The 24,605-nt window shown below is 35.0% G+C and overlaps 1 protein-coding gene across 11 annotated transcripts in view; it reads right to left on the bottom strand.

Moving 5' to 3' along the window:
* Positions 1 to 213: 213 nt before the first annotated feature.
* The window catches only part of mdga2a (MAM domain containing glycosylphosphatidylinositol anchor 2a), a 349,723-nt gene continuing 325,331 nt past the window's right edge, over positions 214 to 24,605 (bottom strand). For all 11 annotated transcript variants that reach the window (XM_073928613.1, XM_073928617.1, XM_073928614.1 and 8 more), the window contains 6 exons: positions 18,228 to 18,248; positions 16,065 to 16,220; positions 9,506 to 9,670; positions 5,352 to 5,482; positions 5,066 to 5,168; positions 214 to 2,392 (listed from right to left, as the gene is read on the bottom strand). In XM_073928613.1, coding sequence (XP_073784714.1) covers positions 2,304 to 2,392; positions 5,066 to 5,168; positions 5,352 to 5,482; positions 9,506 to 9,670; positions 16,065 to 16,220; positions 18,228 to 18,248 — 665 coding nt within the window. In that variant the 3' untranslated portion in view covers positions 214 to 2,303. The remainder of the gene's footprint in view (positions 2,393 to 5,065; positions 5,169 to 5,351; positions 5,483 to 9,505; positions 9,671 to 16,064; positions 16,221 to 18,227; positions 18,249 to 24,605) is intronic.

Below are 24,605 nucleotides of genomic sequence, written 5' to 3'. Positions count from 1 at the left end.
ATCTTTCCAAAATCATTCAATCAGACTCTCTATCCATCCATCCATCCATCCCTCTATCTATCCGAAAACTGATCATTTGTATTAAGTTTTGGCTTGTTCACATAATAATCTTATTGCATCGAGTTACACATTTTTTAAAATAAAGATGTCAAAGTAACTGACAAAAATGCCTAATGAAACAATCTTTACAGAGGAAAACACACATATACATAATACCATGAAAGCCTTTTATTGAACCGAGATGTAAAATATCTTTTTTTTCATTATGTAAAGAATTCGGTAGTTTATTCCTGTCGATTGTAACTTTAATAAAATTGAGAAAAACAACTTATTGTGTGTTGAAGGTACCGTGTTTCTGAATTTTGACATTAATATTTCACATTGTGCTTTGTCTGAATATTCATAAGTGTGAAACCTCTTCCATAGACCTCCCTACCAGGTGTATTTGCATATAATCTCATATATCTGATATTACTTTATAATATCATACTATAGCTTCAAATTATGTCATAATATAGTAATGCAAAGGGATTTCATAAATGAATAAATGTTGAAGACAAAAAATATATATATATATTTGTTGTCCGAATCAACACTTATGGGCTGACAAAACTGATAAGAGTAACGTAATTCTTCCTCGGAAATGAACGTTATGAATGATAAAAGTGATTTTACAATACATGTCCAAAAACCAGCTGGTTAAGGTAACGGATGGTCTCAGGTAGTTCAGAGTTTGTAGTTCAGTTTTTGTAAAAGCAGTCATTTTCATTAGAGTAATAAAATATCATTTGTACGAATCCAACCAGATGGATCCAGATCGAGGCTGATCGTCTTGTACAGTGAAAGCATCAGTCCTCTAAAGGTCCATCTCTTTTTTTTCTCTTTTTTTCATACCTCTCAGTCCTCCAGATTTCGGAAAAATGTCTTTTTTTCGGCGGCACAGAAGTCTCATCAGATCGAAAGAGGATTTCATAGTGACCCTCCTGGCTGTTTTTCACCTGGTGATAATAGCTCCCAGATGTCCTACTGATGAATCAATGGTGCTTTTAGTCCAGTTTCAACACCATTGTTTTCCTTATATCAGTCGCATGTGTAGCAGGTGAGATGTATGCTGTCAAAATAAAAATAAGATATCATCTATCAACAATATGCGGAACTCAAGACTTCAGTGATGGGCTGCAACATAGCACTCGTCTCTCATCGCGCCTCTCTGATTTTCACCTTTCATCTCGTATGCGCACTATAAACCGTGCCGAAAGGAACTGCTATAGATGATACTGTAGCACAGTAGAATGATTTTACAGAAGGCTCTGAAGGCACTTGATTTCATTACAGACAGCATGTTCCTTAGTGAACAGGGTCTGAAGGTGACGGCTATCTTTATGCACCTAAAGAAAACAACTGCAAGTGGACACAGTCGAGGATTCAGATCCACACTAACAGCAGATAGAGCGTGTTGTTGGACATTTCGTAATAGCGGAAATGAAAGGTCAACTCAACGATTCTCAGTGAGAGACGGTGTTCGTTGTGTCAGCTGCATTAATATAGCGATTCAGATGAGTTTCGTAACATAGCTAATATAACAAAACAGGCTGAGTAAAAATGAAACGCATCTGTTAAACTTGATTTGTGAAAGCAGCACAAAGGACAAGTACATGAACGCCCCATCTTTACACTGAGATTGCACTCCCCAAACACACTTTAAAACAACACACATTTATCGAGCCCTGATGTTTACGTCAAACCGATTCGAACATTAGAGCACAAAAAGCGCGACTGTATTTGACATACCTGTATTTTCAGACATATTTAAAAAAAACAAACAAACAAAAAACATTTATCATTCTTTTTTTTGTTACCATCACAGGTTTTCTTGATTTTTTTCTTTCTTCGTGTGGTTCAGTATTACGTATTGTGACATAATGAGGTCTCTGATGAACTTTAACAAAGCAAAAACCCATGTAGCAATGGAAATACATGTTATGTCTTTGTGCTTTGAAAGATTCCCCTATTAAGTCTCTCAAGCCGTCCTGCTGGAACCATCCACCTGTTCTGTTCTTTATAACACTGACAGCGGTAATGGGCATTTCTTGGAGATTTTGAGTGGACTCCAGTGTAATACCCATGTCAATGTGTTGGTGAGCTTTAGATTCCCTCCCTGGCTTCCTCTTCGTTCGCACTGATCTAAAACCTACGTTCCTTTTGTGTCGACGGGATGAATCTTTGGTTGTAGTGTTCAGGCAGTCCGAGTCAGCCAAAATCCCTATGAATGCCGAAGCTGGTTCCACCTCGGTGTGATGAGGTCACCTGCGGAGGCCGACCAAGACCAAAAGTAAAGTGAGAGCGAGCTGCCATATATGCACTTCAGTGGGAGAAGCCAGGGATCTTATATCTGCGGGAATAAAGACAAGAACAAATGCAGTTACGGATGTGAACAAATACTCATTTCTCACTTCTGTGTAAATAATTCAGAGATTAACAAGTCCTCTGTCTTATTGAAGTTTAATGAGGTTTGTCTACGGTCTGTATCTCTAGAACATCTTTTTCGCAGCGCGCTTTGCTTTAATGCAAAAAGATAGCAAAAAATGAATTGTAAACGTTTGCTGTGAGTCATGAACACAGCCATTCAAGCTGGTGAATTATCTTGTTATGGACAAGATAAATGAAAGCTGAGATGATATGGTCATGATCGCCTAGATCCTACACACACACAAAAAAAGAGAAAACTACCACAACTGTGTGCTCTTGTGACTCATTTGTTTATTTAGGCATAAAAAGTATTCATAAACAGCTGTAATATATACTGTTCAAAGATTAGTGTCACATTTTGTTTTCAAGAAACAAATACTTTAATTAAAATTAAGTTGAATTAAAGAGCCAGCAAAGAAATTCATGTTACACAATCTACTTTATCTCAAATAAATGCTGCTCCTAGTTCTCGCATTATTCATTAGACAATTGTGAGATTAGTATTATATATATAATATATGGCTTATAATATATTATTATAATATATTATATATGGCTGCACGATATTGGAAAAATCTGACATTGCGATATTTTGTTTTTCTGCAATATATATATATATATATATATATATATATATATATATATATATTGTATATTACAATATGAATACAATTTGAGCATATGGCTTGAATAGCTCTATTTGCAAAGAAATCATTCATTTAGATTGATCTGGGAAAGTTTGTAAGGGTGTAAATTGTGTATAAAATAACAAACAAATTGCAAGCAAAAATAATTACAGTAAAGCTAAGAAAAAAGTAAAAGAAACCATTTAAGGTACAGAAGCTGAATTATAAAATGTAAAAGTTATAAATATTGTACATTCCTGTGCCCGAATGCTTTAAACTCTCTTAAAATGCTTTTAAAACACATGCAAATGAAAAATTTGACTCTGTTATAGCTATACTTTGTAGTGAGTCCACAAATCGCATGTATTCTCAACTGTTGATCAACTACAATCCCAACTTAACAATGCAGATCCTGTGATGTGACTACTGCAGACACACACATTGCGATATTGATGCAAAAAAGATATATTATGCAGCCCTAATGTATATATATATACACACACACACACACACACACACAACAACCAAAACACACACACACACACACACACACACACACACACACACACACACACACACACACACACACACACACACACACACACACACACACACACACACACACACACACACACACACACACACACACAGTTAAGGTCAGAATTATTAGCCCCCCTCTGATTTTTTTTTTTTTTCCTTTTTTAAATATTTCCCAAATGATGTTTAACAGAGCAAGGAAATTTTCAAGGTATGTCTGATAATATTTTTTCTTCTGGAGAAAGCCTTATGTTTTATTTAGAATAGAATAAAAGCAGTATTAAAGTTTTTAAAATTCATTTTAAGGTCAAAATGAGCCCCTTCAATCTCTTTTTTTTTCAATAGTCTACAGAACAAACTATCGTTATACTTGCCTAATTACCCTAACCTGCCTAGTTCACCTATTAACTTAGTTAAGCCTGTAATGTACATGTATAGAAGTGTCTTGAAAAATATCTAGTAAAATATTATTTACTGTCATCATGACAAAGATAAAATAAACCAGTTATTAGAAATGAGTTATTAAAACTATATAAATACAGTCCCCTGTACATTTGTTCCTTAATTTCTGTTTAACAGAATGAAGATTTTTTTTCACCACATTTCTAAACATAATAGCTTTAATAACTAACTTAAAACAACAGATTTCTTTTATCTTTGCCATTATGACAGTACATAGCATTTTACTATATATTTTTAAGATATTAGTAATTAGCTTAAAGTGCAATCTAAATGCTTGACTAGGTTAATTAGGTTAACTAAGTTATTTAGGCAAGTCATTGTATAACGAAGGTTTGTTCTGTAGACTATCAAAAAATACTTATTGGTTTAAAATGCCTTAAAATGTTTTTTTAAGTGAAGTTTTTAAACTAATTTCGAGAGGAGCACTTGATATGATTGATCATGGCTGGTTTCTCATCTGTAATCAGCAAGAATCCAAATAGATTGATATAAGCTATAAATAGGTTTCAGGGTCTGATTACACCCTATTGCCTTTTCTTCGTTTTGGAACATGGGGGAACTCTCAAAACCTACCTGATCTCAGACCCCCTTACATGCTAATAGACCTGGAGGTAGCCCTGTGCTCAATTATCTATGAGCACAGGGTTCTCTCCTGGGACAGCATGCCAAACCAGCTAATAGCGTGAAGTAATATCTGAACACTTGAAAAAAAAAGTAAAACTCTTGTTAAGATAAGCTAATAAAGACTTTCTGCAGAAAAAAAAAGTTATAGAAAATGCTGTGAAAAATGCCTTGCTCTGTTTAACAGCCTTTGTGAAATATTAAAAAAATAAATCAATAGTGACTTAAAATGCTGCATCTATCATGTAATAATTACCAATAAATTATATTTATTAATTCCATTCGGTCTCCATTAAAACAGCAAAAAAAAAAAAAAAAAACCAGCAAAAATTCTTGTCCAAAACACTTACTACTACTGGGTGGAGGATCTCGACACTCTCCTTCTTCTATAGTCACATCATCTACTGCAATGTCCCCTTCAATGCCAGAACCACGTATTCCCTCCATAACAATCTGCATTCATGGGCAGAGTAAAGAGCCATAAAGAAAACTTTTCATTTCATTTTGTTTTTCATTCTGAATACAAATATATATAACATATTAGAAGAATAATACTCATGTTGATTTTTTTGCTAATTTGTCGAATTATTTTATTATTATTATTATTGCTATTATTATTAACAGAGAAATAGGCACCTGGAAAGAGGATGTGGGGTTGATGTTGACTCTGGCTTGCCTCCATCGGTCTCCTTGGTTTCCACTCAGGGTCCACACTGATGTATCCTGACCTGTCTGACTCTTCTGCCTCAAATACACATTTAACGTTCCTTGGAAAAAAAGGCAGATGCACTCAATGTCAGTAGGAGTCATTAGACGCAATATGGCCAGTTAACTACATAATGTCCTTTGAACTTCCTTCTGCGTTACATAGCAACTGCAGGGTTCAGTGACCTTGAAGAGACCTCATCTCATCTCCATCGCCAGCGAAAATCAATCATAAAACTGTTCACAACACAATCTGCCTGTTGTTATATATATGGCGCGTAATTGCTACACTCTAATTTTACACTGATGAAAGGAAAAGTAGAAAGAAAATCTGTATTACTCTCTCAGATGTCTGGGACTTGGCCAAATGCTAAGTTTCATTTCCTTGCAAATGAGCAGGCAATGACACTAGAGCTACAGAGATGTGATATTATTAATGTAAAGATTAGCTTTCTAGAGAAAAAGCTAACAAGAGCAGAACATTACAACAAGAAACAAACAAGAAAAAGTCTTGCTACCTTGTAATTCTTAATGGTGTGATTTTTCCATCTCATTAAAATATTTAACACATAACGAGAGAAATACTACCCTACTTTTGAAAATTTTAATCCAGGCTTGGGGGTTACTTTAGAAATGTATTCTATTAAAGAGGCAAATTATTTAATGGACACACACACAAAAAAAATATCTAAATTCAAGCACCACAATAGCAAAGTTATGCAATGTGCAATTACAAATGGATTTTTTTCAAGTGATAAGCAATATCATCTCGAGTTTTTCCATTTATTATAGATTTGATGTAAAATAATAAACTTGAATGCACGACTTTATTTTTCTTTTATTCATTTAACTCTTAAATAAAACTATTTAACCTATATTTAAAAACATAACAGAAGAGTTTTTTTACTATGACAAAAACTAAAGGGGCTGAAAGTGCATACTGCATGTTTTATTTATTTTACAAAGGTAAAGTGTTTTATTATTATTGTGTGGATGTAAAAATATAGTTATTTTACAATTTTAAACAATGCCTAACTCTAATCACTTATCTATGTAATGTAATGTAATGTAATGTGTTTTTATATAGCAAATGTTTTGTGTATTGTCATACACTCAAAGCGCTTAAAAATCACCAGTGTGCAGCATCCAGTGGGATGATGCGATGGCAGCCACAGGACAATGGCACCAGTGCGCTCACCTCAGACCAGCTATTGGTGAATTAGAGAGACTGTGATAGAGCCAATTGATGGATGGGGATGATTGGGAGGCCATGATGGGTCAGTGCCAATGGGGGGTATTTTTGGCCAGGACACCGGGGTTACACCCCTACTCTTTACAAGTGTCATGTGATTTTTAATGACCACAGAAAGTCAGGACCTCGGTTTAACATCTCATCCGAAAGACTAACTTACTAACAGTATAGTGTCCCCTTCTTCACTTTACTGGGGCATTAGGACTCACACTGACTGCAGGTTGAGCACCCCCTGCTGGCCTCACTAACACCACTTCCAACAGAAACCTAGTTTTCCCATGTGGTCTCCCATCCAGGATCTGACCAGGCTCAGCCCTTCTTAGCTTCAGTGAGTAACCGGTCTAGGGCAAACTCAAAAGTATTTTAAATCTGACAATATTTTAAATTGTTTTAAGAACAACATCCATGACTGTGTCAGAGTCTAGTAAGAACTTTAAATTGGAGCCTTTCTTCTTTAAAGTTACTGTTCAGTTTAAATGGTAGCTTGTTCATCCTGTATCCACTCCCACACCTGGCTCTAATTACATTACAACTTCAATAAGGTTTATTTTACGCTGACAAGTGAGCTTATTGGTTGGCACCATTTTGAGATAAGTCTTTAAGGCTGTACTCACACTATGTACAGTTGCCTCGAACCAGGCATCGATGCTGCGCTGAGTGCTCTCGCTCAGTACAGTGGAGATTGCTCTTGTTATATCATTTCAGTCGTTTGCTATGCAGTGACATGCAGTCGAATATTTCGCCAAACAGTCCTTAGGAATGCGGTGACAAGCAGTCAGATATTTCGCCGAACAGATCTACCACTTTTGGTGCTCATAAACAATCATAAAGCCCTCGTGCTGCAGGAATGAGGAGGTTTGCTGAAGGTGCGCAGCTGTCGTGCAGTGAGGGGTTTGCGTATTTAATAAACTATGAATAAACTATTGAACAGTAAGAATGATTTATAAATCCATATGAAACAGTCCCTTAAAAGTCACGTCTCGCTTTCAGTTTCGGGCTTTGGCATGTTTTGCACTCACACACAAGCGTACCGCTCCAAAGCCCAAGTGAACCGCGCTCAGGCCCACCTCTTCCAACCGGGCCAGGGCCGGTCAAGTGAACCGTGCTTGAGCCCGATTCAGCGCACTCACACTTCTCAAACGATCCAGGAAACGGGCCTGTTCACGGTACGGATGGCATAGTGTGAGTAGGCCCTAAATGTGCCCTTCAATGAGTGTAGCCACTGAATAAAGACAGCTTTTCTCATTATCCCCTTGTTAAGTGTGACATCACTCGAAGCGGCTTCTGGGTCCAAGCACTATATCAAACTGTATTGGGAGACTCAACAAATGGTAATAATAAACATTTACAAAGCACAGTTTTACTTCCGAAAATCAGCATCACAAATAAATATAGCCCTGCCTAATATTCCATGGCCAGAAAGTGACTTATTTTTTTTTATTGTTAAAATATTGATATCTGTAATGCAGCAAGTAAAGAGACTGTTGTGAACACCATGATTTTACATAAAACTCATTTTAATGTGAGATGTGACTAAAAAGTGGTCATAATCAAATATTTTCTCAAATCAAGTGGGTAGCGGCTGGGACCCGAATACAGTATTCCATACATCACGAAATAACAAGCGCCTGAAAACTGTAGCGTTTGCATGTTGCTACATCCACACCACCAGGTGTCAGTATAAGTCAAAAGCCACTGGAATGTAGGCTAGCACAGCAAGCACATAAATTGATTTCAGAGCACTCTTAAAACCACTCAGCTAGGTTTTAATATCAAAACATTCATCTTGGCATGTTGACTGGGTTCTTTACTGTGCAGCCAGACAGAAGATCTAGTTGGGCACATGGATTTTTAACCCCAGACAGCCGATGAAATCACGAGTCAAAAGCCAGGAAGAGAACACCCTGGTGAGTTGGAATTAGCCTCACACTTTCAATTCTAAAAGCACACAGCTTTGTGAAGCAGAAAATTGCAGTTACAAGCTTGTCTGTGGGGCCACAGAGGTCATCGCTGCTGCAGAAGTGCAACCGGTCCAGCTCAAACGCAACAGCAGAAAGTGAGCATCAAAAAAGGAACTGCACAAATGTATCCATACAGCACAAATTGAGTTATTGCTCTAAACCATTTACAGCACTTACTGTGCACTAGAAACCTTCAATAGTGAGATTTTCCATCACTGAAAAGGCCAAAGTGTACACTGCAATGTTCAAAGTAGCATGTTAAAGGACAAATGTGGGGTTCTATTTCTCTCTAAGTATGTATGAAGTATGTATTTCAGAGTATGTATGGAGTGTGTGTATATATACGGTCAAGCCCAAATTATCCATAGCCCTGACAAATTCTGACTGCCACTTTTTGTTTAAAGGTAAATGTAATTTACAATGTAATGTAAAGGTTGTGTAATTTCCTGTTTAAAATTTGCTGGTTGAATAAAGTTAAGTCAGAATTTGCCAGGAGGCAATTTCAGGCATGACTGTAAAAAAAAAAAAAAAAACATTAAGAGACCACTTATCAGTAGCTACACTTTCATCCACCTATTTTTATGAGCATTTTGGATACGCAAATAAAAAATCGGTTGATGGAAAATTGGAAATATATTTTAAAAATGCACAAAAAGAATATATGTGCATAACTAAGTAGGATAAACTTTTTATTTGATAAGAAAAGAGAGACTGTGTCGCAGTCTCTCATTTGAACAGTGAAGTTCAACACACTGCTGTTATAGAGGTTAAAGTTGCCTGCACATCAGCACTAATTAAAACCAGTCATTTGCATTCATTCACATCAGTTGATTCCATTAGAAGTACTTGTGATGTGCTGTGCTATAACTTACCTATATGTTTCCCGTACATGTGGTAGTAGAAGCTGAAGCAGTATGTTGGGTTGCTGGCCACATTTCCGTAGGGATTTTTTGGAGCAACATTGAAAGATGGGGTCAACAGACGAGCCTTGTCTCCCTCCAGACGTGGCCGAGAGGTCTCAATGTACATGTAGAAACCTGTGCGCAAATACAGAGAGATCAACCAATCCCTCTAGCCTATGTGCTACTGTTGAAATAATATATATATAATATATATATATATATATATATATATATATATATATATATATATATATATATATGTATGTATGTATGTATGTATGTGTTATTTATCCTATTATATTTTAAAACCTTGTTTCTGTGGTTCTAAGAGTTTTTAGCAGCAATTATTCTAGTCTTCAGTGTCAAATGATCCTTATTCTAATAAGCTCATTTGCTCTAATAGAAACATTACTGATGATCAGAGTGATTCAAACTTTCATAAATTATTTCATGTTTCTTTGAGGAACAGACAGTTCAAAAGAATAGTGCTTATTTTGAAATAGAGTAATACATGTCTTTTAATGCAGTTTTACTCTGAATAAAAGCACTGACTGAAAAATAGTGTTTTCAATGATTAATCACGATCAATAATGCAAAATCAAATCAATCAAAGGCAAAACTGCATGAGCAGCCGAGTCATCAGAAATTCAGCAGCAAAAACACAGACTGATATGTTGCACACAGGATTAAAGGTCTGCGCAGGACTGTTTACTGGTCACCAGTTTTTATTCCCCACTCAACTTCTCGCTCTATTTATTCACTTTTTGCTTTCTTCCTGACCTGACTGCTTCTGATCAAGGTAAATCTCGATTCCAAAATCTCCCATATATATTTCCTATACTAAAAGAGTGAAATAACAATCAAAACTGTATAACATACAAAAAACGAATTTCTCATCTTTCTGTCATAAAATTAACTTCAACATTTCTCTGTCTGAAAAAGTGTTGTATAGATAAAAAATTAATTCGACTTCTGTCATTTAAAAGTTGAATGCCCTTTAAGGACTGTCACTCATCGACAATGTGCCTGTTCAATCTGAGGGCCATTATGCACATGCTGCGCGCACAGACTGGCGAATGAAATGTATTAGACAGAAATCCCTGGTTTATCCAAGCAGCAAGTGTATACATTCCGGAGCACAGGCTACCTGTGGTGGATAAGCGAGTGATGAAAATGCTTTTCAAAACTGGTGGCTGTGGGCTCTCAGTCAGGGGAGGCTGGTGCAGAGCCAGGCTGAAGTATAAATCCAGTTTAAAGCAGATATGCTTTTCTGAAAGGATGTCTGAAATGGAATAGTCTATTGTTTGAAAGCACACTCCCCTTTGCAGGATCTGTGACAAGCAGGATCTGAAATGGTCTATAAGTACACGCGCATAAATTATAGAAAATACAAAATATACAAATATATTTGCATATATCTTTTGGATGTTATTATTCATTTGACAGAGATGAAAATAATCAATCAATCAATGATACTGACCCAGAACTTTTAAATGGTATTATCCCCAGTACATATAAATGTCCAAAGAATGAACTGAATTTAGTCCAGTACCTAAAATAGTGTAGTATCTAGTTCACACAGCACTTCAAATCTGATAGTGACAACATGCTAAATGTTCAGGCTATAAGTTGTCCAAGCCTCAATGCACCTCCATTGAACTTTGTACTGACCAAGAATAATCAATAAGACCTCAGTGACTCCTCAGCACAGGGCAAACGATTTTTCAATTCACATTTTCCATAGCCTTTAAGAGATATTTTGTGTTATTTTCATATTAGGTCAGAGTGACCTTAAAAGCAATTTATTTTCTTATATATATATATATATATATATATATATATATATATATATATATATATATATATATATATATATATATACTAATCAAGCACACCTATTAATTAAATAATTCTGCAATTAAATTAAATATTAAAACAAACTACACTTAACTAGTAAAACTGTTAAACACAAGATGTTTTATGACAGTAAATAACATAAATTTATGTTTCAGATATTACATTTTGACATTTTTAAGCCTTTATATTTTTTATGCTAAACCTAACCATTGCCACTTCTTCAAACTTTATATAAATATAAAATGTGTATGTACAAAAATATGAAGTATCTACAAAAATAGATAGAAAGCAAAAAATCATGTTGTGTAATGTAGCAAAAATTAATATCACTTAATAACAAATGATAGCAGAAAATTATAAACTGTAGTAGTTTTAAATATTACTTTGGCTTGTAATCAATCGATGCAATGCAATCATGTCATATAAGTAACTGAATAAAGCATTTATGAATTATGACAGGAAAAACAACAGTCACTAATTTGACATCTGCAGGGCTGATAGTGGAAAAAATTCCTGAGCCTGAACTTTTTTTCCTTGCCCCTGAGGTGAGTAGGGGTGGGGGTACTATGTATGCAACGCACTTTTAACACATAACTTGTGGGCCCCTGGGCCCAAATATATTAACAGCCTATGTGTAACCCTGATCATCATTATTGTCAAGTGGCTCTTTTTAGACACATGCCAGTAATGTCAGTGACACATGCCAGTAATGTCAGTGACACATGCCAGTGTCAGTGATCTTGTGACATGTGCCAGTAGGTGTCAGTATAAGCACGTTATAAGCACCTTAATCTTATAAGTCTCTTTGCTTTAATATTTAAAAATCATTAGACAAATGACACCTGTTATCTTATATGCATATATGTTATGAGTTTTCAACATGCATTTTATTATAACTTTTTAAAGGATATTATTTAAAATACCTTAAAATGAAAATAAGTTAAATAATAAAATAAATGAATGAATTAAAAACATAGAGAAGTCCATATTGTAGGGAACAAAGGAACTGCCAGGATGCAATAATATACAGTACAACAGATAAGTGTAACCCCTCCCATACATAAGCATGCCACAATAAATTTGACTGACATGTACTGTCAAATGACTATATTACGGAAGTATGACTACGAAAACATAAAATAAATGCGTTTAAATTAAAAGAGTAGCTCAGCAAATAAACTAACTTGCGACGCGATAAATTAGGTTAAAAGTCGCGTAATGATTAAATATGGTTTTGCCACCGGAAGTGTCACTACACTCAGTGGCATGTGCCAGTGTCATCTGTACGTCAGATGTCGTGTCACTCCATGTTAAAACTGCTACTGTGAAACCGCGTTTAAGCGCACACAATAAGCTAAAACTCGCCCCAAGCACCGGCAAAAACAAATAACCATGAATGTGTCGAGGAAAAAGTAAGGATCATATCATAATTATTTATTAATAAACTTATTCTGAGTCGCAAAGATCCTGACTGGCAATCTCCTCTTGGACTCGCCTTTAGAGAGAAGTTCATCTTTACGGATTACATGAAGGAGTTTTTTTTTTTTTTTCGATTTGTTTTATTTCGTTAAGTAATAATTTAAAGCTTTCTATAAATATATTTATTATGTCTGTGAGGCATATACATTTTGCTTCATTTTGTTAAGCGCTCCTGTTCAAAAACCTGACGACAGAAAGCGCATAATTTTGGTTTTCTTTATTTTATAAAAACGCTGTAACGTTTTTTGATGTATTACTCGTACTTTGTGAGCTAAAATGACGGATAACTTTAAATTGCTCCCACTGAAAAAATGCAAGTGATTGCTCTGGCGCCGCGATGTCCTGCAAGCTTTTTATAAGCAAACTATGGGCCTAATAGCACACATTCTTTAACGTTTAAGCTACCATTGTTTTATACTTGAACTGTTTTATATCTTTTATTTTAGGCAAGTCGTGATGATCTGAGAAGGCAAACTGATCAAACAGACAATGATGGTCTTCCGCTGGGCGCTGTTCGTTAAAAAAAACTTATTTTTAACGAATAAAAAATGCTCCAAACGTTTTTCTAAATAACCTGAATAAAAAACGAAACTAAATATAAACACTTTGCCATTAGGCTACATACAAAACTGAACTATTTCATAGCTGAAACACTAAGTTGTTTAAGGAGAAGGGGGAAATATATTTTTGTCCCGTCTATTGCTTCACCGTTATTTCGAGAATAAACCCAGCGTAAATATGCAGATGTCATTCCCAAAACATATCAGCGTATATGTGCCGAAAACGAAAGTTTCATACAAATTCTGAATGGATTATAGCCTGGAAAGTGCAAAGCACGCTCCTCTTATTATCACTAAAAAGCGTCACTAATCTTAGTTCATAGAGATCTCACAAAGATCCGTTATAATTTATAAAGCTCTCTAAATTACACAATTAATCTTTTATTTACATGGCGTCTACACTCAAAAGATGATTCACGAGCACACAAAATGGCACTTAATAAAAACCAATCCGGCGCTTTCAGCAGTGAGTGAATTCTGTGAATCTAGAGAAATGACAGATCAATATCCGTGAACCTGATTTTTTTTTTCCCCGCAGCCACAGTACGCCGGAAATCCGGCGTGGTGCCGGAACGCTATCACCCCTGCATCTGAATACAATTGAATAAAAATGTTAATTTCACAATCTCAGTATTCACATTTAAGTCTGTACAGCTGCTCATGCAAAAGTAATTTTTAATGTCAATAATGTATGTTTAGATGCTGCCCAGCATTTCAGTGTCATTGTATGTAAATGTAAGTAAATGAACATTTTATGCAAAATAGACATGAATACTGAATAAATCCCAATGGCTTTGTGTCTTTAAGCAGTTGCCATAAATGGGACATTAATGTTTACAGTAAATGATCTAAATGTATATATATAATATGTATTTTTATATTCTGTAAGGCATAAGTATAAAAAAAATCTTAATCCAATTAAAAATTGTTGGGGGGAATATTTTTCCCATAATTCTGATAAGTAGCCCAAACTGTCTGTCAACAAATGCAGTTCACGTGCACCACAAGTTTATGTGCACATGAGACAGTCACACTGGTAAAAGCGAATGCTGAATCAAAACTTTTTACAATCCTGAAACCATATTGGAGTTACTTTTGCACGCTGGAGGAAGGATGGGACCATAGCTAAAGTATGTCTTTTAGACAGGTAATGTTATGATTTAAAACTCGTTTAGTTACGCAAAGCTGATGTAGATTGTGTTGTTTTATGAATAGGTTAAATGCACAGAGGTGCTGTTCAGCCACTGAAATCTTCCAGTGAATGATTGATGTGACTATTTTCAATTTCATTAGGAAAAAAAATTGTGCTACATTGATAATTTAGATTCTTATTTAGTTTAACAACAAAACATAAGTAAATAGCGACTAAGCCTGCTTTACTGAGGTGAAGTTGGTTTTATATTCACATTGGTTCATTTTTGAACAATGACAACCTGTGACACGCTCCCTATATTGTTTACCATGCTTCTCTGATTATTGTCAAGTTTGATTATTATGTAAGTATGGCTTTGTAATAAGCGTAATACATGCACACCGCCGGTAGACCACTAATCATACAGTAGTCGCTTTAGGACAAAGTACATGAGAGAGTGAGACCAGCAGTCCTCGCGTGCATGAAATATTACACATTATGACATTATGGCTTGCTACACAACTGAAAACGTGGTAGATATAATACAGTTTTTGTTCAGAGTTGTAGTATTATAAAGTACTATAAAGTTTTTCTAACTGGTGAATGACATGATCTAATGGGTTGTCTACTGTCATCTTTAAGGTGCACATGTTCTTGTTCAGGAGGCATGACTTTAAAAAAAATTAAAATTACTCTAACTGGTTAGCATTTTGGCAGATCACCTACTGTTGAGGTTATACTGTACTTGCACTCCTGTACAAGTTAATTTTATAACTGTTGACTTACAGATTAAAACAGTTGTTTTTATCTATGTTTTTAGCAGTTTTTATCTATGGCATTTGGATTTGGGCTGAGACTGTTTATGAAGATTGTCTTTAACAATATACAACAATCATAAACTTACACATTTCTACAATAATCCAAAAAAATAATGTTTTTGGTCATGCAAAGCAAGGTGAGAATAATTTCTGCATTGTTCTACAAAAGTACAACCCAAAGCCTGCAATCCTCTCTCTATACAAAACCCACTTTAATATATAGATTAAATAAGGAGTGTAATTTTTGAACTTATGACTTGCATTCTTCACACAACTCTACTTTGCCAAAGTACTGGACAAGCTGATCACATTAGTGATGCATTGACCTGTGGAAATTATCCAATTGCACACCGGATCTGTCATGATCTGATGTCAAGTTTAATGATTGACACCATTTCTCTAAAAGTGCTGCTAATGGAAACCACTAAGCATCTTCCTCTAAACGTCGTCCAATCAAAAGACTCTTTCAGCAACATGAGAAATTGAAAGTGCCTTTGGGCGCTAATGCTATTAGCCCTGCGCTAAAAGTCACACGCCTTCACTTTGCTGATGATACAACCTTCACTCATGGATGATAATGCATTAAATTGTGAAAATCAGAATCTTGTGATATTAGATAGTAGTGAAAATCTATGCATTTATATTTATGGTAGAGATTTGATTTGATATTGAGTGGCACTTACCTTGTTTGGAGCCAGAGCGGTCGCTGCTGGGTCCAGTGTTGGGTGTATATTTAGTGTCCCTGGTGGCAGCGCTGTGTCTTGTCCAATCAAACTCTTCAGTTTTATCTTGGGTGAACATACAGATGGTGTCCTCTTCAAACCCGCAGTGAAACTTACCTATGAATGCAGCAGAGAAACAGGTCAATGAGTATGTCGAAAGGGTTACATCAGAAAATTCAAGCCTTTTCAGCGGGATCACATCTGCACTAAATGTGCTTTTGGCTGTTTAGTTGAAATGATTAATATCAAGGTATGAGGAGCATCTAAAAGATGGTCTTTAGAGATGTGCGCATTTTACTATTCCGACTGAATTTATCATTAGAGATTAACATTAAATATAAATAAAGTTGAACTTGGTTGATCTCTTGTTCAAATGTTTCAAGCTGAAATAAAATGTAACTGTTAAATGCTGAATTTGATACATGCATTACCTGCTAAATAAAATGTGATAGCACTGAAAAAATCAATCAAACTGAATTCCATTCACTGAATATTCAAAAAAGAGCTCACAGGGTTTGAAAACTTTAGTACTTTCTTTCAAATTGATTTCATTTGCAAAAGCCATTCATACATTCACTCCTGTCTAAAAGTTTAGAGTTCTCAGATTTATTTAGAGAAATAAATACTTTTACCAGCAAGAATGCAGTAGCAAAGTTTGGGTTTATTAAAAAACTAATTACTAATATTATTAAAATATTTTTTTTAGATTTAAATTTAATATAATTAAAAAACTAATTGAATGTTTTTTTTTATTTTTAAAGACTGTTCATCAAAGAATCCTTAAATGTTCTCACAAAAATTAGCACCACAACTGTGTTAAGCATTCACTGAAAATCATAAATGTTCCTTGAATATCAATTCAGTCTGTATTACAATGATTCCAAATGATTGTGTCTCACCAAAAATCGCAAGGGCATAGCTTTGCTCCTGACATTGGGGGAAAGCTATACATAAACATAGGCTGTAGTTTTTCTGAGTTTCAATAGAAATTCGACCAGCTATTCTGAGAGAGTTTAGGAGAACACTGCAAAAAATGCTTTTTTACTCAGATTTCTTAACTTTTTTCCAGTCTAAATATCTAAAAATACTTATCTATAATGTTCTAGACCAGCAAATCATATTGTCTTGTTTTAAGAAATAATACGGCAAAATGAAGTGAGTTTTTTTATTTAAAACAAGTAAAGTAATCTGCCAGTGGGGTAAAAAAAATAATCAAACTTTTTGACAAAAAATCACAGAAAGAAAAGCCTTTTTGCAGTGAATTGACGATGATCATGTTTATACTTTTACATTTAGCTGTTTATTCTGCAGTTAGTTTTCAGAGCATATAGTTTACAGACTATATTAGCTTGCTATAACATTAGACTGACATTAACATGAATACTAACATTAAACACTACCTATAAGCGAGGAAACACACTAGCATTACCGTTACGATTATTATGCTGGACATATTCAGTAGCGAAATTGAGTTTATGTGACACAATTTCTTTAAATAAAGCTCCTTGTCCACCGTTTTTTTGCTGCCGCCTCTATCCTTACTTGTGTGTCACCCACCTCACACACCTTAATCTTGCACGGGAACAGGTTTGCCGCATTTACATCTGAAAGTAGCTACAACCTTTCATATAACAATCACGATGTTCAAATGTATTTAGGGACAGTAAGACTTAAGTAGAGAATTCGTTAAGTCGAGAATTCGACTTTCTGTATGTCTAGGCTAATATTGAGAGCTCAATTTTTTTTAAAATGAATCTGGTGGTGACCAAATTATTGGTGGTGACATTTAAATAGTTGGCGGATATTGATGGGGACATATGCCCTCCATTTTTGCTAATTCTGTGCCACTGAAAGATTAAATATTTAGCTTTGCCATAACTAAATTCAATTTAATCTGTCATTTATTCTTTAATAATATTTCTCAATACTAAAATTAAAATATTTTTGATCAAACGAATGCAACCTTCGTGATCAAACCAGATTCTTTCAAAATTCACAATATTATTTTTTTTTCACCAACCCTAAACTTTTGAATGTCATACACATATTTTGTCTACTCCTGGAGTCATATTTTATTTAGGAACATCTTTGAACCATATGAAGATATTTCTTTGAAATACTTACTCCAATGAGGATTCACTGGTGCTGTAAAACAGAAAGAGAAGAGGTTATATATTTGAAAGCCTTCCCGTGAACGACTTACAGTAGATACTTTATTAATAAACCATTATGAACAACAGCAGGGGACTCGGAGGAAGGAAAGAATGCCGTTTGCCCTTGGAGAGAAGTGTTTAGAAAGTGCTCTGGGCATCATTACCATGTATCACACAGTTAGTGAGGGGAAATGAAATGCGTGTGAGTGTTTGTGTTGGGAGAGGTCGTTCTGGGGCTCTGCAATGCTCAGGTGAACCATAAAGACCTGTATCTCTCTTCATTGCATTCACAAGCGGCCTATCTGAGCGCCGCAGAGAGCCGTGTGCTTCCAGGCAGCCTTATTGAGGGCGAAGGTGCATTGTGGAAGAAAGGTTTCAGAGGGCATGTGTGGAAAAGATAGGGAGACTGAAACCAATCCCTATTTCAACCAACTAAGCTCAGTGATGAATACAAAAAAAAAAAAAAAAAAACCTGCGCAATCCTGTTCAAGTCAAACATGTGACTAAAGCCTCTAAAATGACTGATTATGTTAAGTGTATGGGTTGAAGAAAAAACTGAAAACAAATCAATGGTCATCCTCTCTGAAAATGTTGGAAAAATGTGTAGGGTTGGAGGCGAAAAAAAAATCAACGGTCAACCACTCAATGTTTGAAAAAATAATATAGTCAATAGCTCTATCTTTCGCTGAAATATTTTACCCTTTTGTATTATTTTAAATTCATATTTTTAATAGGAAGCTATACAATGTTAAATTTTACAGAGCACTGCATAGTTTTAAAAATAGGGGACCAAATTGTCAATGTATACAAATATTTATTTTTTATTTGTGCTGCGTCAGAAAATGCACTCACACACATAAAAACAAACAAACTCTGATATCCATACTACACGCACAATAATAGTAGCTCTAATTTGGTCTACACTGTTCAATTATTTATCTACAGGTAAACCTGAATATTATGCCTATATAGTGCATATAGAGTAATACACACACACACACACACACACACACACACACACATAAAGGGGCTAAAAATTTGCTTGCTCTGTTAAAAATAATTTGGGAAATATTTAAAAGATAAAAAAAAATCAAAAGGGGGCTAATAATTCTGACTTCAACTGTATATATAAATTACTATATATGCACTAACGGTCTAAAGTTTGGGGTCAGTTTTTTTCATGTTTTTTTTTTTAAGAAAATTATTCTGTTCATCAAGGAGGCATTTATTGAATATAAAAACATGTTAAATCGTTAAATATTTATCAAAACTTTAAAAAACTGCTTTCTTATTGTATGTAGTTTCAATTAAAATTATTACTCTGAAGACCAGAGTAATGAAGCTGAAAATTCACCTTTAAAATCACCGGAATAAATGATTTAATTTAAATGATAAACTACTATTTAACAGTTATTTTATAGTGCAATAACTTTTCAAAATTTTACAATTTGTACTGTATTTTTGATTAAATAAATTCAGCCTTGATGAGCAGGAGAAGCTTATTTTAAAACATTTACAAATCCTTCTGACCCCAAACTTTTGACGATTTCTCATACAATGATTTCGGTAGTGGATACATATTCTGAAGCCTTGCCAACAAAATGGAGGACTATTTAAGCATGACTGTTAAGTGTGAGAGAATGGGTACTTTTTGCTTAAATTGGGGTGAAATACAGCCCAATCGGGGTATCAAGTTACAAGTAATAATATTGCTTATTAATTTTCTTTTAAAAAAAATAAATAATAACATTTAAGTAACTTTTTTGAAAATGTAACGCGAGTTGCTTTTTAGTTCATGCAGTCAATTTAGCAAATTTTTTCATTAGTTTGAACTTATTGAAAAAAAGGAGAAGGTGATTGTCTCAATGAACATTAAAGACAAATAGTACAAATGTAGAAAACACATTTAGACTTTCAATAATCTGTATATACAGCATGTAAAGCTCTGGGGCCAGGAAGTTCTCAAACAACATTATCCTAAAATAGTTTTTTTCATATGTAAATGTGTACATTTTTTCAAAGGTAAATGTATGTGTAAGATATGCATTGCATTGTTAATTGCAGAGCTCCTCTAGTAAAAAAAAATAAAGAAAAAAAAATAGTTCTGAAATAGATCAAGCCTCAGCATGTTAAGTAATAAAACAACTCAAAAGTAATGCAACACATTAACATAACTAATTACTTTTTAGAGAGTAACTCAATATTGTAATGCATTACTTTTAAAAGTAACATTCCCCATCACTGAATTTCAATAGAAATAAAAAAAAATTGCCAAAATGTATGCTGTTTACAATAACCAAGTCAAAAAGATCCCTAAAAATAAGCTGTCCAAGAGAAAAATAAGGATGCCTAGGAATTAAGCTAAACATCAATATGTGTCTCTCAAGTTGTTAAAGAAGTACAGTGTGTCAGTCGCCGTCTGGGCCGGAAAAGTGGCATCGGTTCTGGCATTTGATCAGGCTTGTATAATGAGAGAGATTAGCACAAGCACAGCAGATGTTCACAAGGGGTTGTCAGTGTAAATGTCTGCTTTGTGAACTGCAGGGGGAACAAATCCACACCAAACCGATGATACAAATGGAAAAAAGTAAGAAGTTGACAGGAGAGGAAAAGAAGGGGAATCAATTATCAAACGTCTGTTTACGTACGCAGAGTTTACAAATGAATGAATGAGTGAATGATGGGAAGTGTCAGGGGAATTGCAGCCTCGAGGGGAAAAGGAGGATGTTGTCACGAAAGACGAGATGTTAGCAAGTCGACGCCTGTGGAGGTGTTGTGTGAAGTAAACTTGTGTGAAATATTGTATCAGATGTAGGATATCTTCAAGTTTGAAACAGCATTTGTCATCTTAGCTTAAGTTGTAATCATTTAAATGGTTGGACAAGAGTAAGAGCAATGAAAAGGCTCATGTACAGGAACTCAGGATCTGGTAAAGACAGTGATCTTAGTTCACTACACATTGGGACTCTGAGTGTGACATGTCCTGGAGTTTATAAAAGCAGCACAGCTGATATTGTTAATTCATTTTACATTTTTAAATGTACAATTTAGCAAAAAAAGTTGATTGTTTCATATACCTTCAGCATCATTTAAAATATATTTTTAACTTTTCTAGCTACTTGTTAATGTTAAATATTAATAAATAACAGTTACTTTTAAGAAAAAAGTTTTTTGTTATGTTTGAGGATTTGGTTAACGTGATTCATGTTTTGTGCTTCTGAACTTTCATTAAGGCAGTGGTTTTTAATTCCGGTCCTCGGGACCCCCCGCCCTGCAAATTTTTAAGTCTTTCTTACTAAAAAACCTGGCTGTTTCTCAGTTCCAAGAATGCAGAGAACTGACTTCCATTCTTGTGAAGAATGTTCTTGCCAGGTTATTTCAGAAGAACGGACTCGGGAGACCCGACGGACAGAACCACAGGAACGTGTCCTCTGAGAAATGAGATACACTCTTCCTGATGGTCACATGCCCTTCACACATTTTTAACAGGGAATTATTTAAACATTACAGTACATATGATTTATTGTTTTCTCTTTTTCAATATATAACATGCACAAAAACACTATAAATATACTTTGCACAATACAAATTACACAATTTTAATATTGGTTTCAGCAAATAAACACCTTTTATGTGTTTATGCCTCTTTTAAGATTTTCATGGTAATGTTTACTTTCACAGTCTCATTTAGGAAAACTCCTGAGATAAATAATAAACTCCTGAATTTTAATAATAAACTGGTATAAAATGCTGTGCTTCTCACCTCTACATTCAGCCCCTTTATTCTTAAGTGTGTTTTGCGCTCAAGTCTGCACCACGCATCCTCAATATCAAGAACACATCCGGGAACTTATCCTCCGTTCTTGAGTTTTGGAACTGAACTTTGACATTACACGAGAACACCAGAACGCAAGATCACTGAAGGAAACATATTAAGAAACAGCCACCTGAATCAAATCATCAACTCGTTAACAGAGAGATTCATGATTTGATCCTTGGGTGTCAAATACGAAAGATATACAAAATCTGCAGGGTGGGGAGTCCTGTGGACCGGAATGGAGAACCCCTGTGTTTAGGGAGTAGAGTGATCGGCTGTTTCTAAATTCCACGAACGCAGAACGGACTTGTGTTCTTATGGAGACCTGTCTTGCCAAGTCACCTTGCAAGAACAAACTCGGGAGACCACGAGAACACAGAACAGGTCCTGTTAGAAATGAGATGCTGCATTCTTCCCTGGTTCTTCCTGATGGTCATGTATTTCACATGACCTTCACACGTTTTTAATGGAAAATTATTTAAACATTACAGCATTTATACAACAATTTATTGTTTTGCATAAAAATCTTACAAGTATACTTTGCACAATACAAATAAAACTAATAAATTTTTTTTTTAAACAAATAAACACCCTTAATGTGTTTATGCCTTTATTAAGATTTTCATGACAATGTTTACTTTCATCATTTCATTTAAGGAAACTTCTGAGCTAAATAAGTTAAATCTCCAAACTTTAATAATAAGTATATATAAAATGCTGTACTTCTCCTTTATTCAGGCGCAATGACTTCTGGGACTTCTCGAGTGAGTTTTGCACTCAAGTCTGCATCGATGCGTCCTCAATATCGAAAATACATCCTGGAACATTAACGCGTCCTCTGTTCTTGTGAGTATTGAGTTTTGGAACTGAACTTTGATGGTTGATGATGACGCTACATGAGAACATGAGGACGCAAGATCGCTGTAGAACATATTGAGAAACAGCCACCTGAATCAGATCATCAACTCGTTAACAGAGAGATCCATCCATGATCTGATCCTTGTGTGTTGAGAGAATAAGAGAGACATATAAAATGTGCAGGGCGGGGAGCCACAAGGACTGGAATTGAGAACCCCAGCGTTAAGGGAGTAGAGTGATCATCAATGCTCTCTGATTTTCAGGGACCGAATATTTCAGTGAACTGTAAGAATTTGTAAATGAGAAAGAACTTTAAAAGATAGGCTTCCCGACTCAGTGCCCCAACTACTGAACTATTGAGTTCCCTGAGACGCACCCAATGTTTTCTTGAATCATTAGTAGTCAGGAGTCTTTATTAAAAATAAATAAATGTTTCCCTTCCCTGTTTCATGCTGTTTTTATGCTTTATGATTCTAATCAATCATGAAACAGTGCCTGCATCTTTTAATTTTTCTAATTAAAATACATTATAATCCATATTACTTTAAAAATTATTTTTGATATATCTTTAATGCAGTATACACGTTTTAAATGAAGTAAAAAAAATAGAATTCTAATGATAAAACATATTTACCAACTTATTAATACCACAACTGTTTTTTTAATCAATTTCACCAATCTTACAAAACACTTTATATGAGATGTTGTATATAGTGCACATCTCATGAGTATATTTCTTGTTACTGAACAGCATTGCTTAAAAAAAAGACACAATCAATGTGTGTCGTGCGAACAGTGCTCACATTTGATGTTCGCAATTTAAGACTAGCTGTTTTTCCCCATTGCAAAATCGCAATTTAGAAGCTAATTATTCCATGAAGGTTACAGTTCCCTTTCTGTAAACCGCCCAGCTGTTTCTAAATGGGGTAAGGAGGAGAGGCTGCATTGCTTAAACCAAACAGATGTTGCATATTTGGAAACACGTGCAGCATTAACACACACTCTCTAAATTGATGGGCTCCAAATTCTCTCTCCCTTTTCCTTTCTCTCTTCCTCCGTCCCTGTAAAAGTACAATTAGAGCTATTGGAGCAGGAGGCAAAAGCAAAACGTCAACATCATTAAACACACAAGCAATTAGAGCCAGTGTTCGGAGAGGATTCGCTGCCGTCCTGCTCAAAGGCAAGCTTTAAGGTGAATCCTAACCATATTCAGGCCTTTCATTTGAACAAGTCGGATAACAGCCGAAAAGTGCAGAGCTGAGGAATTATTTGCGGTAATGTAATTCAGGCTAGATACACACGCCATGTTGTCTTATCGTAAAGAGCGAGCTTTGCGATACCCATGCAAAAACCCACAGGCGTTTCAGAAATAAAATGTAATCACTGAGTCCAAGCAATGCATCCCACGCATAATCAAAAGGCTATAAAAAATTAATGAGTAGAATCATACATGCGTCCTCATCAGCATACTTCATATTCATCCATTTTGCTACAACGTTTACATTAGCATTTAAATGACCTGTAGTCGATCATTATTAGTAATATTATCATCGGCGGTACACAACTAAACAAACAAATAATGCTATTTACGAGGAGTGTATAGTGAAGTCGTGGTGAGGTGTGCTAACTGTTTGACAATACAATTATAATAGCTTGTTAGCAATGTCCTCTCAG

This window comes from Danio rerio, chromosome 17 (assembly GCF_049306965.1).
Source record: "Danio rerio strain Tuebingen ecotype United States chromosome 17, GRCz12tu, whole genome shotgun sequence".
In the NCBI taxonomy this organism is placed as follows: domain Eukaryota; kingdom Metazoa; phylum Chordata; class Actinopteri; order Cypriniformes; family Danionidae; genus Danio; species Danio rerio.
The sequence above is the reverse complement of the archived record's forward strand: the minus strand, read 5'-3'. Positions and strand labels throughout refer to the sequence as shown.